Here is an 18,437-nt window from a genome sequence, read left to right as displayed (position 1 = left end):
GACATTTATATTGTGACAGCCCTCTCCATCAACGTTGGTTTTGTTTTTGTGGGTTTTTTTTTCAGATTTATTTACGTATTTGTTTAATAGGCATACACTGTCACTTTCTTCAAACACCCCAGAAGAGGGCATCAGATCCCATTGCAGATGGTTGTGAGCCACCATGTGGTTGCTGGGATTTGAACTCCGGACCTTCGGAAGAGCAGTCCGGTGCTCTTACCCACTGAGCCATCTCACCAGCCCAGCAGTACACATTCTTAACTGCTGGGTTGTGTCCCTATGTCTTTTGTTGACCTCTGGAGACCGGGTTTCATTATCCAGACTGACTGGTCTCAAACATACTATCTCCTGCCTTCATTTCGTTAAGTGCTAGGACTATAGGCATGTGCCACCGTGCTTAGCTGGCCAGCCCTCCATCGACCTCCTCAGGGCTTCCTTGCCTTGAAACCTCCTAGGAGCTGGGCCTGTATGAAGCTCAGCTGCAGTTGTGTCTCCCTGCACGTATGTGTTCTTGACTCTGCTCTCCTGGCTGGAGCCCAGCAGAGCTGGTGGCAGGCAGCCCTCTTGCATCCCTCGTACACCCGCTCGGTTTGTCTTGGCAGCTCTCTGTCTCACACGGCCTCCGTTTGTTGTTTCTAGTCCGCGTTTCCACACGGCTTGCAGTTAGGGCTTCCCTGGGTCACTGTCCACAGGCGTAGCCTTCAGTGATGCTACTGAAGGCAGACCAGCCCCTGGGGATTTCCTGTTTGAAAACTTGGCTGGGGAGGTGTGGAGTCGGGGACCATGACAGACATAGCTACAAGGAAGGTTTCTTCATGTATGGTGGTCTGTATGGAGTATGAGGCCAGGAAGCCCAGGGATTGACAGCATTCACAGTTGCCCTCAGGGAAGCCAGCACCATCTCTGTTCCCTTTGACTTCCACTAAAACTTAAATGGTCAGCATGGGCCAGGAGTAGAAAGTCTGCCTCAGCACAGCATGCTGTCTCCTTTCATTGAACAGTTACAGAGCCCACAGTGACCAGGGAACGATTTCCTCCTATAAAGACATAGTCCCAAGCTAGGCACTGTGACTCATGCTGGAAATCCAGGAGGCCAAGGTAGGAGGACTGTTTGTTACAAGTTCAAGACTAGCCTGGGCTACACAGTAAGTTATGGGATAGCTTGAGCATCTTAGAGACCCTGTCTCAAAAATTTGGAAAGACGATGTGTCAGGATAAACATGTATTTTTCAACCAATTTATTTTTACAATGTATCTATAATTGCACACTTGTGTGTGTGTGTGTGTGTGTGTGTGTGTGTGCGCGTGCGCGCGCACGTGTACACATGCTGTAGTATGCATGTAAGAGTCAAAGAACAGTTTGAGGGAGTCTGTTCTCTCCCACCACCATGTGGGTACTGGGGATTGGGGATTGAACTCAAGTTGTCAGCCTTGGCAGCAAGCATCTCTACCCACTGAGCCATCTTGCCACTAGATACCTGTTTAGCACCTATGGCATTTAGTGAACCTCTGCTTGTTGTAGGTAAGTGTATTAGGTAACTTTTCTGCCGAAAGAGTTATACTTGATTCTGTGACATCTAATAGGAATGGGGGGAAAAGAAGAATTTATTTATCCCAAAGATAGGCTGAGGATGACCCAGAACTCTTGATCCTCCTGCCTCCACATCCTGAGTGCCAGGATTATAGGCACACACCATTATATGCATGGCTCTTTTCTTTCTTTTTGTGTGTGGGGGAGGGGGTATGTGCACATATGCATGGAGGACAGAGGTCAGGTGTCATTCCTCAGGAACTGTCCACTCTGTGTGTTTTGAAAGAGTCTGTCACTGAGACCTGGGACCTGGGACCTGGGACCTGGGTTAGGCTAGCTGGCCAGTGAACTCCATCAATCTGCCTGCCTCTCGCTTCCTAATAATGCTGGGACTGCAAAGAGAAGCTCCTATACCCAGCTACAGTACGTTAGGGCTTAAAATCAGGGCCTCACAGGGCATGGTGGCACACGCCTTTAATCCCAGCATTCAGGAGGCAGAGGCAGGTGGATTTCTGAGTTCGAGGCCAGCCTGGTCTACAGAGTGAGTTCCAGGACAGCCAGGGCTATACAGAGAAACCCTGTCTCGAAAAACCAAATAAATAAAATAAAATAAAATAAAATAAAATAAAATAAAATAAAAAAGTCAGGGCCTCATACTTGAGCAGCCATGCTTCACCAACCGAGTCATCTCCCTAGCTTCTCTCTCTCTCTCTCTCTCTCTCTCTCTCTCTCTCTCTCTCTCTCTCTCCCAAGACAAGGGGTTTCTCTGTATAGCCCTGGCTATCTTGGAACTCGCTTTGTAGACCAGGCTGGCCTTGAACTCTCAGAGATCCACCTACCTCTGCCTCCTGAGCAGAGGAACTAAAAGCATGAGCCACTACCAAATGGCTAACCTTTTTTTTTTTCTTTTTGAGATAGGTCCTGCTATGAAGTCCAGGTTGGCTTGGAACTCACGATTCTCTTTAGCCTCCCGAACAGCTGAAATTACAGATGTGCGCCACCACCCCAGGCTGTCAACCGACAGAATTCCCTTCTCCAGCATTCTCATTTCCTTCCAGGTCCCCAAAGGCCAAAAGTCTCCCCTCAAAACACTCTTCCAGCCCTCTCCCCGCCCAGCCAACTCACTTTCCAGCACAGAAGGTCTCCTAGGCTGTTGGCTGGCCTCCCAAGCTGAAAAGCCAGTGCTTGGAAACTTGAAAAGCTCAGAGCCTTTCCCCCCACCCCTGCCCCCCTCAGCCCAGCTCCAGGCAGCTGGGGCTCCGTGCTGCCTGAGGTTTGTAACAGCTCATGGGGATTGTAAATTTGTTTCCCTTTTGGGACCCGTAGAGTACAGTCTGCTTCCAGCTCCTCTCTGGGTTTCATCTCTGCAATATCTTTAGATCCCAGTTCACACCAGTCACCTGCTCTGAAATTAATGGCAACTTCTCCAGCCCAAAAGTACAGTGAGCAAGGGTGGATAGGTGTAGTCTACTCTCCTTCTCCAGGTCTCCCACCTAGAGGGGAGCCCGGCATGGCACAGAGAACACAACCCCCAACTGAGTAGTGACCGTTCATAAGACCCGTGCTGGGTGCAGGACAGGCACAGAGAGGCATGAGACCACCCAGATACTATCCTCTACTCTCATCTCTGTGTACCAGGGCACACACAGGGAGGCAGAGGGTTCTACTCCCAGCGGGGACATTTTATGAATAAGCAACTCCCAAAGCTGAGCAGTGGTCAACTCGGACAGACTCTTAACTTTGTCGCACACAGTGGCCCTGGTATAGCAAGCGCTAACACATGAACATAAGCAATGGCTTCCTGCTGGGGTGTTGGGAAAGGCTTTATGGAGGAAAGGCCCCTTGGGTTTGAGATCTGAAGAAAAGAGGGAGACAGAGTGCGGAGGGCAAGCCAGATGGAAGCAGCAGCTAAAAAGAAGACCCCACAAACTGTCTAAACAAGCCCCAGTGATGGGAGGCCATAGTATGGGGCTGGCAAGATGACTCAGCTCATAAGGGTGCTTGCTGTCAAGCCCGATGACCTGTGTTCAGTTCCTGCGTCCAACTCTTGTATGTTGACCTCTGACCTCCACACCCATGCTGTGACACACATGAGCATGCCCATGCACACATACACACACACACACACACACATGCACGCACGCACACACACGCACATGCACACACATACACATACTGAATAAATAAATTAATAAAAAGGAAAGACCATGGCTGGTCCAGCAGGTCTTACTTCTGGGGAGTGGGGAATCCCTGCAAAGTCCTGCTCAAGGCATCTTGGGGTGTGAGTCAGTTGGCAGAGCGCTTGCCTAGACTGAACCCCAGGCTCCATCCAAAGCATGGTGGTGCATGACTCGAATGCTAGTACTTAGGAGGTGAAGGCAAGGGTAGCCACAAGTTCAAGGTTGTCCCTGGCTACATAAGGAGTTCAAGCCCAGCCTGGGATGGATGAGACCTTATCACCCAAAGAACAACAACAACCAAAAAAAAAAAAAAAAAGTAAAAGATTCCTCGGGGTCATGACATAGGTGAGAATATTCATGGGAAAACAAATGGAGAAGCAGGGTTAGGAAGGACTAGAGCGGCTTTGGGGTTCTATATGGTGATGGGTGAACAGTGACAGAGCTCCGAGGGGGGGGGGACACCTAGATAGAGGTTTGTTGGTTTGTTTTTTGTTTGTTTTTGTTTTGTTGCCGTCTTTTATTTCTTTCTCTTTTTGAGAGAGGGTCTCATGTAGCTCAGGCTGGCTTCCAATTCACTATGTATCAGAAGAGAGCCCTGAACTCCGATCCTTCTTTCCTCTCTGCGCCCCTCCCCCACCCCCCACCAAGTGCCTGGATGACAGGTGTGCACAGCTCTACCCCAGCTGTCTAGTTTTTGTTTTGAGACAGATCTTGGGACGCAGCCCTGGCTGGCCTGGAGCATGCGCTGTAACCCAGGCTGCCTTGAACTTGCCGCGAACCTTCCGCCCCTTCCATTCAGGAGCTAGGATTGCGTGTGGGTGCCATCACGTCCTATGAGCAGCTTCCGGTTCTGTTTCCTTCCCGTCCCCTCAGTGTCACCTGCCATCAGATGGTGTACACCAGTGTGTTTGAGATGATGTTGCGTCCCCAGAGCCCCTCAGCACCTAGGGGGATTATGTGGCATTAGAACTGGCTGTGCCATGGATTGATTTGCCGACGTCTTGTTCCCCACAAATACAATGGTAGCGCTCTCTCCGAGGCCCTTGGGGACCGGGCACCCAATCCTGTTGGCTCCAGCATATAAAAACTGGTGGGTCTGGCCCCTCTCTTAGGGTTCTCTGAAAAGTTGTGACAGAGAAGGAACATGTCCTACAGTCCCAAAAGGCTCCTCCTTCTAAGACTCAGGCCATGTCAGGCCATGTTGTCCCTGCCCTGATCTGTCCCCGGCCCTCTCTCCGGTGGATAGGTCAGAGCTGTGACGCAGAAGTCAGGGGCCCTGGAAAGAGCAGGCTGTTGGGAGGGGTGCGGTGGTCGGGTCTGAGCTCCCATGCGGACGTGTGTGGACGTGTGTTCGTTTGCATGCCTCACAGCTGGGCCACAGTTGGGGAGCAGAGCTGGGTGCTAAGCCTGGACAGCAGGTTCAGGGGAAACCCTGAAGAAGCCCGAGGTGACAACAGTCCAGAGTCAGAAGAATCAGGCTCAGGTTCACCTGACTTTCGGCTAGCTCACTAGCTAGCTTGGCCTCTGCTCCTCCTCTTCATGCTTCTACAGCTTGGTTTTGTTGTTGTTGTTGTTGTTGTTGTTGTTTTGGGGGGGGGTTGTTTGTTTGGTTTTGGCTTTTCCAGACAGGGTTTCTCCGTGTAGCCCTGGCTGTCCTGGAACTCCCTCTGTAGACCAGGCTGGCCTCGAACTCAGAAATCTGCCTGCCTCTGCCTCCCAAGTGCTGGGATTAAAGGTGTCCGGCTCTACAGCTTGTTTTGATCATGTTCTTCCAGCTAAATCCGATGGCTCCCTTCTTCCTCCAGCATGTCAGAATCGATGCACTGGCAACCCTGACTGCCTGTTGACTGAATAATAGACAACGGCAACTTCTGGTGCATCTTCTGAGCCTTTGCACCTTAGCTGGGGTGTGTGTGTGTGTGTGTGCATCTGTGTTGGTGTGTGTGAATGTGTGTCTATGTGTGTCTCTTTCTGTGTGTGTGTGTATGTATGTGTGTGTATGTATGTGTATGTATGTGTGTGGATATGTGTGTGTGGGTATGTGTGTATATGTGTATGTGTGTGTCTCTTTCTGTGTGTTGGCTGTGTGTATGTGTGTGTTTATGTGTGTATGTGTGCATATGTGTATGTGTGTATTTATGTGTGTGTATGTGTATGTGTGTATATGTGTATGTGTGTGTACATGCATGTGTGTATATGTGTATGTGTGTGTGTACATGCATGTGTGTATGTGTGTATATGTGTATGTGTGTGTGTGTACATGCATGCAGTGCATGACTGGTGGCCAAGAGTCCGACTTTCATATGTCTTACTCAATTGCTTCTCCATTTCACTCTTGTTACATTAATTAATTATTAATTACATGTGCATCTGTGTGTACAAGTTTTACATGGCACACATGTGGAGGTGTTCGATCAGCTTCAGCGGTTGAGTCTCTTCTTTCACGACGTGGGTCTCAGGCCACAAGTACTCACTGGGTAACAGCGAGTCATGGTCTCACTGGCCTTCTGCTCGGTTTTTGAGGCAGGATCTTAGTGAACCTGGAAGTTACTGATTTGGTTAAATTAGCTGTCCAGTGAGCTCCAGGAATCCTCCTGTCTCTGCCTCCCAAACACTGGGGTTACTATCAACCACATGCCAGCATGGTTTTTGTTGTTATTTTGATTTTGGTTTCTTTTTTTGAGACAGGCTCTCTGTGTAGCCCTGGCAATCTTGTAACTTGCTCTGTAGACCAGGCTGGATTCGAACTCATGGAGATCCGCCTGCCCCTGCCTGCCGAGTGCTGAATTAAAGGTGTGTGCCACCACCTCTCGGTTTATGCCCAGCTTCTAATGTGGGTGCTGGGGAACCTAAGTCAGGTCCTTGTACATATGAAGCAAACATTTACTGACTAAATCATCTCCTCAGCTCCTTCCCCTTATTCTTATATATATTTATATGTGTATATGTATTGTCTATAGTATATGTAATATATATGAAATACACATAATATTATACATTAAAGATTATTTATTTTGATTATACGTGTGGATTTTTACCCCTGAGTCTATGCAGCACATGTACACAGTATCTTCGGAGTCCAGAAGAGGGCGCTTGATCCTTGATCTGCAGTTACAGAGAGTTGTTAGTGGCTGCTAGCAACTGAACTTGGGTCCTCTGAACAAAGAGCAAGCGCTTTTAACTCCAGCCACCTCTACTTAGCTCTAAGTGCCATCTAAATGCCATCTGCCCATTGTCTGTCTCCCCACTAGCATGTCACCAGGGCAGGCACTCTTGACTGCACCACTGATGACTCTGTCCTCGGGTCCCTTCCTAGTAGGTGGAACAGAGTCCATAGGCATTTCTTTTAGCTTTACATTTTTATTAGGTTCATGTTTTATTTGATGTGTTTGGCCTACATATGTGTCTGTGTACTATGCATATGCCCGATGCTCAAAGAAGTCAGAAGAGGGCATCGGATTCCTTGGAACTGGAGTTATGGATGGTTGTGAACCACCATGTGAGTGCTGGGAATAGAACCTGGGCCCTCAACAAGAATAACAGGTGCTCTTAACCACGGAGCCATCTCTTCAGCCCTTCTTTTATCTTTTGAGATAGAGTTTTACTATGTAGCTTCCCCTAGCCTCCTAAGTGCTGGGATGACTCGCGCACACCACCACACCAGCACTGGGATGACGGACTGGAGCACACCACCACACCAGCACTGGGATGACGGACTGGCGCACACCACCACACCAGCATTTGAAGATTTCCTGAAAGAATTGAGTGAATTCCCCCACTTTCTCTTTCTTTTTAATCTGAGTTATTCAGAACAGCATTCTAGGCTATTTTACAGCCTGGTTCTTCCTAAAGAGCACTCTGGCTTCATCTCATTTCACACTCCCCATTTCTCCCCATATACCTGAGTCTCCTCCCATACCTATTAGAATTACGTTCCATCCAAACTGCTCAATCCTCAAGTCTGAGCTCATAGTGATTCTGGCCATCCCATCTGCCTTAACTTCCCTGGTTGAATATGAGCTCCCTCACCCTCAGCTCTTACACCTCAGATCTGCACACTCCGTTCTGATACACTGCCTACCATGTTCGGAACTTGTCTTGCTGTATACGATCTCGAAGGAGATTAAAATGTATCTCTTTTTATCCTGCAAAGGGTCTTGCACAGAATACACATTGGATCTGGAGACCCGGCTCATCTGTAGAGCACCTGCCTAGGATCCCCCAGGGAGGGGCTGGGGGCGTGGCTCAGAAGTAGAACCCCTGCCTAGAATCCCCCAGCTCAGTGGGAGCTCAGTTACAGAGTATTTGTACAGGGTTCCAGTCTCAGCACTGCATAAACAAAAGCAAGAATCCACTATCAACCTGCCCACCCGTCCTCAGTAATGCATCACAGGCCTGCTCTGAAAGTTACCTTTCTGGGTTTTTAGGGATTCTAGAAAATGAGGAGAGGGAGGGGAGGAGGCCCCATTCGTTACTCAACAGGGACAACCCTGACCCTTAGAACAAGTCGTAAGACTGTAAGAAGAAAAAGCATCCGAGCCCCTTCTAGACTCCAGCCTTAGTTGTTTCTGATCTAAATCCCTGCCGAAGACAAGGACGCTCACACACACACACACACACACACACACACACACACACACACACCCGCACCCAGGTGTTCCAGCGCCCAACTTTTCATAGGTCAATTGTCCTTATCTCAGCCTTAGGCTTACCTTCCCGCAAATCTCTCAGATGCGCACCCCCCTGGTCTACCCTCCTGGAAATCAGAACCTCCCCCACCAAGACCCCCCTGACAGCATGTGTGCCTGGAACAGCCTGCTCCACCCCAGCAAGCACCAGACCCAGGCGTCCTGCCCCTTGCTCTGACCCCAGGTGGCCCCCACCTCTGGCGACCCCTCACGCACACACAGCTTCACCCCCACCCCCACCCGCGCACGCACACATGCTGATAACATCCCCGACCCCCGGCCGGAGCCACAGTGTCCCCGGACCAACCCTGGCCGGTGGCTGTGTCTCACTGTGTTCCCGAACGGACCCTTGGCCAGGGCCACCGCGTCCTCACTCTGCCCGCGCCCCCTGGACAGTGACCACTTTCTTCCAGGCTAGTGGGGTGATCTGGCCCTACAGAACTTCCAAGGATGAAGACTTGCAGCGTGGACACTGGCCCAGCCCCGGGTCGCTAAGGAGCTCCGGCAGCTAGGCGCGGAGATGGGGGTGCCCGGTGAGTTACTCACAGGCTAGGGACCTGTGACCTCCAGGGCTCCTGTTTGAGTAAGGATTTACATTTAAAGCTATTGGCCAGGAAACCGACCGTGTTCAAGGACCTGCGACTCTCCAAGAATCAAGGAAGAGGGGGGGTGGGGCAGCCTCCACGTGCACTAAGGGGTTTGGGGAGCCCCCTGTGAATGACAAAAAAGGCGGGGGGGATCCAGAACAGGGACAAAATTTAGGATTTGGGGGAGATGAGGCGCTGCTCTGTGAGTGGAAGGCTGCTAAAAGAATTACCTGCGTCCAGGAGTCCCTGCTTCCCAGGATCTGCCAGCCTCTGGCGCGCACCCACAGTGAAGTTTGGCCGAGAAGTGGATGCCGGTCGCTTGGGGGGTGGGGTGTGCAGCGCGGAGGGATTGAATGAAGGCCACTCAGGCAGAGCCTAAGCAATTGCAAGGTCGGGGTCAGCAGAGACTATAAGGGCAGAGGGGTCTCGCTGAGCCAACCGGCCCCTGCAGTGCCACGGCCCCCTCCCCTCTCGGCCTCACACTCAGCCTGTCTTCCAGAACGTCCCACCCGGCTGCTTTTACTTTCCTTGCTACTGATTCCTCTGGGCCTCCCAGTCCTCTGTGCTCCCCCACGCCTCATCTGCGACAGTCGAGTTCTGGAGAGGTACATCTTAGAGGCCAAGGAGGCAGAAAATGTCACGGTAAGCTCCCTGGCCCCACAAAAGAAAGAAACTGGTTCTCAGGGATCTGGGAATGTGGGTTCCTTCCTGGAACCACCTTTAGGGACAAGATAAGATGTTTAACCTTAAACCTCTTTCATCCCCCGACAAGAATGATAAAACTGGGCAGGGGATGTGGCCCAGTTGGTAAAGAGCATGCATAGTGTGCAAGACGCCCTAGGTTCGATTCCAAGTACTGCACAAAACATTTTGGGTGGCATAAACCTACAATCCCAGTGCTTGGGAGGTGGTGGTAGAAGGATCAGAAATTCAAGGTGATCAAGTGTGAGACCAACCTGGGTTACATGAAACTATGTCTAAAATAAAGAATGACAAAGCTGGTGGTTCCCAAAGCATGCTGGTAAAATTCAAAGACAGGGTGTCTGATGGCCTTTTGTGGACATTTTGACCTGGGGCTGTGTCTTTTAGATGGGTTGTGCAGAAGGTCCCAGACTGAGTGAAAATATTACAGTCCCAGATACCAAAGTCAACTTCTATGCTTGGAAAAGAATGGAGGTGAGTTGCATTGTGTCTGGTCCCTGTCCTGTTGTCCCCATCTGTCTGTCTGTCTGTCTGACCGCCCATCCATGCCCCCACCCTCTCCACCCCTGGTTCCTAGAGGTTAGTGGGTCTCATTTTCACATCTTTATAGTGTGGGAGAAAGCATCAGAGACAATGGTTCATAATTCATTCATTCATTCATTCATTCATTCATTCATTCATTCAGTAAACCTTACTGCTTGCTTTTCTGTTCCTTCTTTCAGTCCTGTATAATAGCCAGGGAGGATAGGGAATGACTCTGGTTGGCTGTTTCTAAGTCTTTGCCTCCCCTAGGTGGAAGAACAGGCCATAGAAGTTTGGCAAGGCCTGTCCCTGCTCTCAGAAGCCATCCTGCAGGCCCAGGCCCTGCTAGCCAATTCCTCCCAGTCATCAGAGACCCTTCAGCTTCATATAGACAAAGCCATCAGTGGTCTACGTAGCCTCACTTCACTGCTTCGAGTGCTGGGAGCTCAGGTGAGTGTGACTGCCTGTGGACCCTGCTACTTGCCCTTCTACAGGATGCACCAAGAACTGTTAAAGAACACTGAGGTCTGAGCCAGGGAGATAGCTCGGTGGGGAAATGAACGTGCTGCTAAGCCTGATGCCCTGGGACCCACAAGGTGAAAGTCCTCTAAGTGAATTAATGTAATAACAAATTTAAAACAAAGGATACGGACAGCTCAGGCTGGGGAGATGAATCAGGGGATGGCATGCTGGCTGCACAAGTGTGAGGAGCCAAGTTCGATCTCCAGCACTTCCATTTAAAAAAAAAAAAGAAAATGAGATGAGGTGGAAGGTACACATGATCCCAGAGCTGGGGAGGCAGACTCGCAAGGACTCCTGGGACTCACTGGTCAGCCAGTCTGGATCAGTGAGCTCCAGGAGCTCTAAGAGAGATGCTGTCTCGAAACATTAGACGCAGGGCTGGAGACATGGCTCAGGGATTAGGAGCGCTTGCTGCTCTTGCAGGGTTCAATACCCAGCACACATATCGGGTGCCTCATAGCTGCCTTTACATCCCTCTCTAGGGAATCTAAGGGTGTATTCTGGATGCCCCGGGCACCTGCATACATTCACATCCACATATCCAAAAAAAAAAAAGTAATAATGTGGAGACTGCCTGAAGAAGACGCACCTCTGCACACACCCCTCCCATTCTGGACCAGGTTACATCTTATCTGTAGTCCTCCACACTCCAGTGACATCCTATTCTCTCTTGACAGAAGGAATTGATGTCGCCTCCAGATACCACCCCACCTGCTCCACTCCGAACACTCACAGTGGATACTTTCTGCAAGCTCTTCCGGGTCTACACCAACTTCCTCCGGGGGAAACTGAAGCTGTACACGGGAGAGGTCTGCAGGAGAGGGGACAGGTGACATGCTGCTGCCACCGTGGTGGACCCACCAACTTGCTCCCCGTCACCGTGTCATGCCAACCCTCCACCACTCCCAACCCTCATCAAACGGGTCGTCACCTTCTTACCAGTCTGTCCCATGGACACTCCAGCACCAGCAGTGATATCTTGGGGGACAGAAGAACTTCCCAGAGCTCCATTCTGAAATCTAAAGATGTCGCTGGACAAGCCCGAGGCCCCAGAGCAGAAGAGCCTCAGAATCAGCTCGGATTTGTTTAGTTTGTTTTTTTTTTTTTTTTTTTTTTTTGAAACAGGAAGGTCTCACATAGCCCAGGCTGGCCTGGAACTCGCTGTGTAGTTAAAGGACAGCATTGAATTCCTGATCTTTCTGCTTCTGGTTCTCAAGTGCTGAGATTACAGGCACCCTGTCCCCGTTTATGGGGTGTTAGAGATGGAAGCTGGGGCTTCCTGCATGCTAGGCAAGCACTCTATTAACTGAACTATGTCCATGGCTCCCAGAGACCGACTTAGACCTCAGGGACAGAGATGTCTAAACTCAACTAGTGCCCTGCCAGAACTGTAACCAATCCCCTCTCCCCACCCCTCACAGGACAAGCTTTGGGGTCCAATCTTTGTGGGATCTATGAAGAATACAGGACCTGGAGAATTTAGGGGCAAGACATGAATTCTTTAGATCTCATGGGGGTTTCCCCAGACAGCACGAGCCCTGCACTGGACAACAGAGAGTCGTGGAGCCATAGACAGAATGGCCGCTGACTCTCAGCGTTCATGGGAGGGAAAGGGTTTGAAGTTTTGTGTCTTTAAAAAATACCACTGGCAACAACTGAAATCACCAACCAGACTCCTGGCTTGTCTCTCTTCATGACTGTACACACCACACAACTCTCCTAGTTCTACCTCACCCCATCTGGTAACAAGGCATCAGATCTGGGAAACCAGAGGTGGAGGGGGTTGGGCCCTACGTGCTGCCTCGCATGGCCTGGCTGACCTCTTGACCCCTCTGGGCTTGAGGCCACAATGCCTGCCCACGCCAGTCAATAAGCAGGCTCCATTCAAGGCTGTCTCTCAGTGGGCAGCTGCCAACCCGCTAGGACAAGTGCTGAATGAGCTGGGGCCACCGTTGAGGAAACAGGAGCCAGTACGGAGGGGTTCCCCTTTAGGGGTTGGTGGCAATGGGCAACCCTGGTTAATGGATCAGGTATGTCCGTAGTCACTTACCTCAGGACATAAACCCCTTGTGAGTCCATCTGTCTTTTGTGTCCCGATGGGTATCACTCTAGGAATTTCTCCTTGCCACTAGAAAGAGTCAATAGACTGAGAAGTGCTAAGTATGGCAGTAGGGGACAAGGGTGACTCCAAGTCGTTCCTTGGATTCCTTTCCCATAGTGCTTCATGTGGGAAAGCATGCTTAGGAGAGAGACCCACACAGCCGACCAGTCAAAGATGGTGCACAGAGTACCAGGACCCCAATCCTGGCTATTATCCTATGTGGCTGTCCTTCATTCTGTTCCCAAAACAAGACATTTAGAATCCAGCCCGAAAGCCTTCGAAGTCCACTGCAGGAAAAATTATGTGTAGGTTGAAGGAGTTGGGGGCTGGAGGGAATTTGCTGGGAGTGAATGTGTGTGTGTGTGTGTGTGTGTGTGTGTGTGTGTGTCTATAATTCAGGTGGGAGGAGGCAGCAAAGGGGAGGACTCAAAAGAATTTGGGGGGAGGTGAACTTAGTTCCTGGACTACAGTGCCCTCTTGAGGCGCAGTTGGGAACTGTTAGGGAACTTTGCCAGCAATCTCCTTCCTCTGGGATCCTTCCCTTCAGTCTTTTTCGTTTTTTTTTTTTTTTTTTTTTGACTTCCACAACAGACATCCCATTGCCACCCCCGTGGCTATGAAAGAGCAAGGTTGAGGTATCTTTTTTGGGTTGTTGGAGCTGGAATATTAATTCTATATCGAGTCTATTGTAACTTGAGAGGGAGGCTTGTTTTGTTGTTTGGGTTTTTTGAGACAGAGGCTAAATTGCCCAGGCAGTCCTGGAACTTAGAATTTTCCTGCCTCAGTTTCCCAGGTGCTGGGAGTACAGGCCTGGACCATTATATCTGGCTTAGTTTTGAAATTTTTTTCTTAAAAAGATTTATTTTATTTTATTTTTATTGTGTGTGTGTGTAGGCCAGAAGAGGGTGTCTGATTCCCTAAAACTGGATTTATGAGCAGTTGTGAGGCACCCATGTGGGTACTAGGAACTGACCTCTGCTTGTCCTTAAGAGCAGCAAGCACTTTTAACCATTTGTTGCTTTGTTTGTTCTTATTTTTTGAAACAAGACACCACTGTGTAGCACTGGCTGTCTTGGAACTCACTCTGTAGATCAGGCTTACCTTGAACTCACAGAGATTTGCCCTCCTCTGCTTCCTGAGTGCTGGGATTAAAGGCGTGCACTAACATGCCAGGCTTTTGTCTTGCTTTTAAGAGCAAGAAAACGCACTGAAAACCAGTTGGCATCTGACCATGAGCTTAGCATTTATCAGCCAGCATCCTGTCCACATCTCTCATTGCTATAACCAAACACAGACAAGAAGCAACTCAGGGGATGAGGCTTTATTTTAGCTCACACTTCTGGGAACACAGTCTGTCACGGGGGCGAGGGGGGGGAGGGGAAGGCGGGGCAGCGGGAGCTGCTCCCATGACATCCACAGTCAGGGAGCAGAGGCAGATGGCTGCTGGTGCCCAGCTTGCTCTCTCCTTTTTTCCCTTTCTTTGTGTCTTTGTTCTTTTTTCTTTGTTTATTTGTTCAGGGTTTTTTGTTTGTTTTGTTTTGTCTTGAGACAAGGTTTCTCTGTGTAGCCCTGGCTGTCCTGGATCTCCCTCTGTAGACCAGGCTGGCCTCAACTCCCATAGATCCACCTGCCTCTGCCTCACAAGCATTGGGATAAAAGGCATGCGCCACCACTGCCTGGGTGTCACCCTCTGACACAGAATAGGACATGGAAAAGAAAACTGCTTTTTTGCCTGCATGCTCTCACTCTTGCTGGTCAGTCTGCATTTCTGCTGCTGCGGCAATCCTTCACCAATGTTAGAACCATCTTCCTTGCGATTCCAATATAGAGTGAAGGCCAGGCCTCTGGTGCCTGATCAGGATAACTGATATAGCATTCCAGTGCACGGGATGATTGCTAGGTTCTTGGTCTCTCGAGTGTGAGACTGAAAGTAGAATTAGGTAGAAAAGAGCAATTATTGGATACTGACTTACTGATTTATTTAGTGATTTACTTAAAGCACTGCCTATTTGCCAAGAGTGACTTCACTTGCTACAGAACAGAATGACCTGGAGGGACAGCTGAAACAAAGGGTTGTTGCCCTTAACAACCTGCTGACAAATAGCCGCATATGCTTCTATAAAATCTCACTTGCTTGACCCACCTGGTGGTTTTAGAAAAATGATGAGACTATAAATGGCCCAGGATCGTGGACACTTTGCCCCTTCTTAGAATTGGGAACAAAACACCCATGGAAGGAGTTACAGAGACAAAGTTTGGAGCTGTGACGAAAGGATGGACCATCTAGAGACTGCCATATCTGGGGATCCATCCCCTAATCAGCTTCCAAACGCTGACACCATTGCATTCACTAGCAAGATTTTGCTGAAAGGACCCAGATATAGCTGTCTCTTGTGAGACTATGCCGGGGCCTGGCAAACACAGAAGTAGATGCTCACAGTCAGCTAGTGGATGGATCACAGAGCCCCCAATGGAGGAGCTAGAGAAAGTACCCAAGGAGCTAAAGGGATCTGCAATCCTATAGGTGGAACAACAATATGAACTAACCAGTACCCCGGAGCTCTTGACTCTAGCTGCATATGAATCAGAAAATGGCATAGTCGGCCATCAGTGGAAAGAGAGGCCCATTGGTCGTGCAAACTTTATATGCCTCAGTACCGGGGAATGACAGGACCAAGAAGTGGGAGTGGGTGGGTGAGGGAGTGGGTGGGGGAGTGTGTTTTGGGATAGCATTGGAAATGTAAATGAAATAAATACCCAATTAAAAAAGAAGAAAAAAATGACCCAGGATCAAAGCCCTTCAGGACCTGTCCTGGTTTCAGTCCACTGGTGACATCTTCTCTCCTCCACTCTCAGAGTTGGATGCTTATTCCAGAAAGATTTCTGAAATGAGACAACCAGTGCCAGGTTACCTGGATAATCTATATATATATAAATATAAATATATATATATACACACACACATATATGAATGCATATTATGTTATTATATATGCATGTATATATGTGTGTATATGTGTATTTATGTATATGTATGCATATGTGTGTATGTATGTATATGTGTATATATGTATGTATATATTCATTCTAGCAGTTCTGTTCCTTTTTAAAACCCTGGACTAAGACAAACATGGACTCTAGAGCTTCCTCTGAGACAGCAAAAAGAAGTCCTGCTGGAACAGATCAGCCAGCAGAATGCTTTCCTGGTAAACATGAGGGCCGGGGTTTGCATGTCTAGAACCATGTAAAAAGACGAATGTGGAGGTGTGTGCCTGTAATCCCAGCGATGGCAAGAAGGGAAGGAGACGGGTGGGTCCCTGGGCTCACTGGCTACTACTAGCCCAGACTACTAGGAGAGCTCCGGACAAAATCAGAGGCACACACATACACACACACTGCATATGTCACATATACATATAGGCATGTATATTTGGTATAATTGTGACTATATATATGTAGTCACTATGTTATAGACATAATATGTAGTCTAGGTGTTTTTTAATTTGAAAATTAATTTTAACAAAATATTAAAAAACTACAGGAGACTGGAGAGATGGTTTGGTGGTTCAAAGTACTTGCTACTCCTGCAGAGGGACTAGGTTTTGTCCCCCGGTCCCCAGGTGCAACAGCTCATAGTCACCTATAACTCTAGTTCCTGGGGATCTGATGGCCTTCTCTGGCCTCTCTGAACACCTCCACTCACCTGGACACATACTGCACACAAATAAATCTTTAAGGTGTGTGCCCCTATGTGCATCTGCGAGCATGTGTGGTGCCCGGATAGGATCGCTGAACCTTACCCGCACTAGCTGTATACTCCCCACTGGCTAAATTCCACACTCAGGTTTCCTTTGACGTTTTCTTTCATGACAAGGTTGCAATAAGTTGCCCAGGCTGCCTTTGAACTTGCAATCTTCTTGCCTCAGTCTGCTGAGTAGCTGGGACCACAGCACTTGAGAGGCTGAGATGGGAGAACTGCCACAAGTTTGAAGGCGGCTTGGGACTAGACAACGAGGTCCAGCCTGGACTACACAGACCCTGTCTGAAAAACAAAACAAAAGACTGGGGATGTGGCTCAGTTGGTGGGGAGCTTGCCTAGTATGATACCTAGGGTTTGATTCTCAATACCACATAAACTGGCATGGTGGCATGCCAGTCACAATTGGAGGCTAACCTGGGCTATAAGACTCTGTCTTAGAGAAATAGGGGTCGACAAGATGGCTCAACTTGCTGCCAAATCTAATAGTTAGAATTTGATTCTCAGAATCCATGAAGTAAAAGGACAGAATTACTGAAAGGTATCCTCTGACTTACATGCACACAGACCCAAACACACACACACACACACACACACACAAATACAGACACACACAGACACACACACAGATAAACACAGACATAGACACAGAGACACACAAACACAGAGGCATACACACAGACACACAAAGATACACCCAGACACACATAGATACACACACAGACACAGACAGGCACAGACACACATAAACATATACACACAGACAGGTACACACACAGACACACAACAGAGACACATACACACAGAGACATATACATAGACAGGCACATAGACACACATAGACACACAGACACACAGGCACATAGACATATACACAGATAGGCACATAGACACACACATACATACTTTCTTTCTTTTTTTTTTTGGTTTTTCGAGACAGGGTTTCTCTGTGTAGCCCTGGATGTCCTGGAACTCACTTTGTAGACCAGGCTTGCCTCGAACTCAGAAATCCACCTGCCTCTGCCTCCTGAGTGCTGGGATTAAAGGCGTGTGCCATGATGCCCGGCTCTACATACACACTTTCAATGCTTCCTGGCAACCTGCATTTCTTCCTCTATGAGAAAGTATGTCCTTCAATTCTCTGTCCCTCATTTCCAGCCATTCATGTGACTCTCAACAGTTGTAGAATGTTAAGTTTGAATGATTTTCCCATCAGCATTCTGCAGCTAGTGTTCTGCTGCCTTTAGAACCTATGGTTGCTACCGAGGAGACTGAGGAGGCCATGAGGATCCCCGGTCCTTAGTATGTGACTTGTTCCTTACTGTCTAAAAGGGTCTTCCATCTTCCTGTCAGCCCTGATATTCTGAAATTTCACAAAGCCTTTTCTGTGGGTTTCCGAATCCAGCACACTAGGTACCTTTTAATTAAGAGACCCGAGTGTCTCAGCTCTGGGAGACCTCGCTAGTGCTTGCTTAGTGGCTACCATGATTATAATCCCAGCATGTGGAGGTGGAAGCTTCAAGGATTTCAAGGCTAGCCTTGCCTACATCATGAATCTGAGGCTAGCCTGGGCTCTGCGAGACTCTATCTCTCGGTCTTCTTTTCCTTTGTTGTTTCTTATCTAACTACTTGTTGCTTGATGTTAGAACTTCCTGGATCTGTTTCTATCTCCCTTTTTATTTCTGTCTATAACTTTTTTTATTGGGTTTTCCCTTTCAACTTTGATAACTTTATATTCCTAGGGACTTCTCAAATTCTGTGATTTTTTTTTTAATGGCCTCCTCAGAAGGGTGACAAGAGAGGAGGGCCAGGTGTTTATAAAGTGGCCTGGGATCCTCACTGTAATC

General features: G+C 48.8%; 1 protein-coding gene across 2 annotated transcripts; it reads left to right on the top strand.

The window, feature by feature from the left end:
- Positions 1 to 8,919: 8,919 nt before the first annotated feature.
- Positions 8,920 to 11,565, top strand: Epo (erythropoietin). 2 transcript variants are annotated; one of them, XM_021163900.2, is made up of 5 exons: positions 8,920 to 8,932; positions 9,486 to 9,628; positions 10,076 to 10,162; positions 10,481 to 10,660; positions 11,413 to 11,565. In XM_021163900.2, exons 1-5 carry the CDS (start codon positions 8,920 to 8,922, stop codon positions 11,563 to 11,565), a joined length of 576 nt encoding a protein of 191 aa, XP_021019559.1. The 2 variants fall into 2 exon arrangements, with proteins under 2 accessions (XP_021019559.1, XP_021019558.1); XM_021163899.2 differs by having other exon boundaries at positions 11,410 to 11,565.
- The last annotated feature ends 6,872 nt before the right edge of the window (positions 11,566 to 18,437 follow it).

The sequence above is a fragment of the Mus caroli genome, unplaced genomic scaffold (assembly GCF_978045245.1).
Source record: "Mus caroli unplaced genomic scaffold, Mus_caroli_1 scaffold_4, whole genome shotgun sequence".
Classification (NCBI taxonomy): domain Eukaryota; kingdom Metazoa; phylum Chordata; class Mammalia; order Rodentia; family Muridae; genus Mus; species Mus caroli.
The sequence above is the reverse complement of the archived record's forward strand: the minus strand, read 5'-3'. Positions and strand labels throughout refer to the sequence as shown.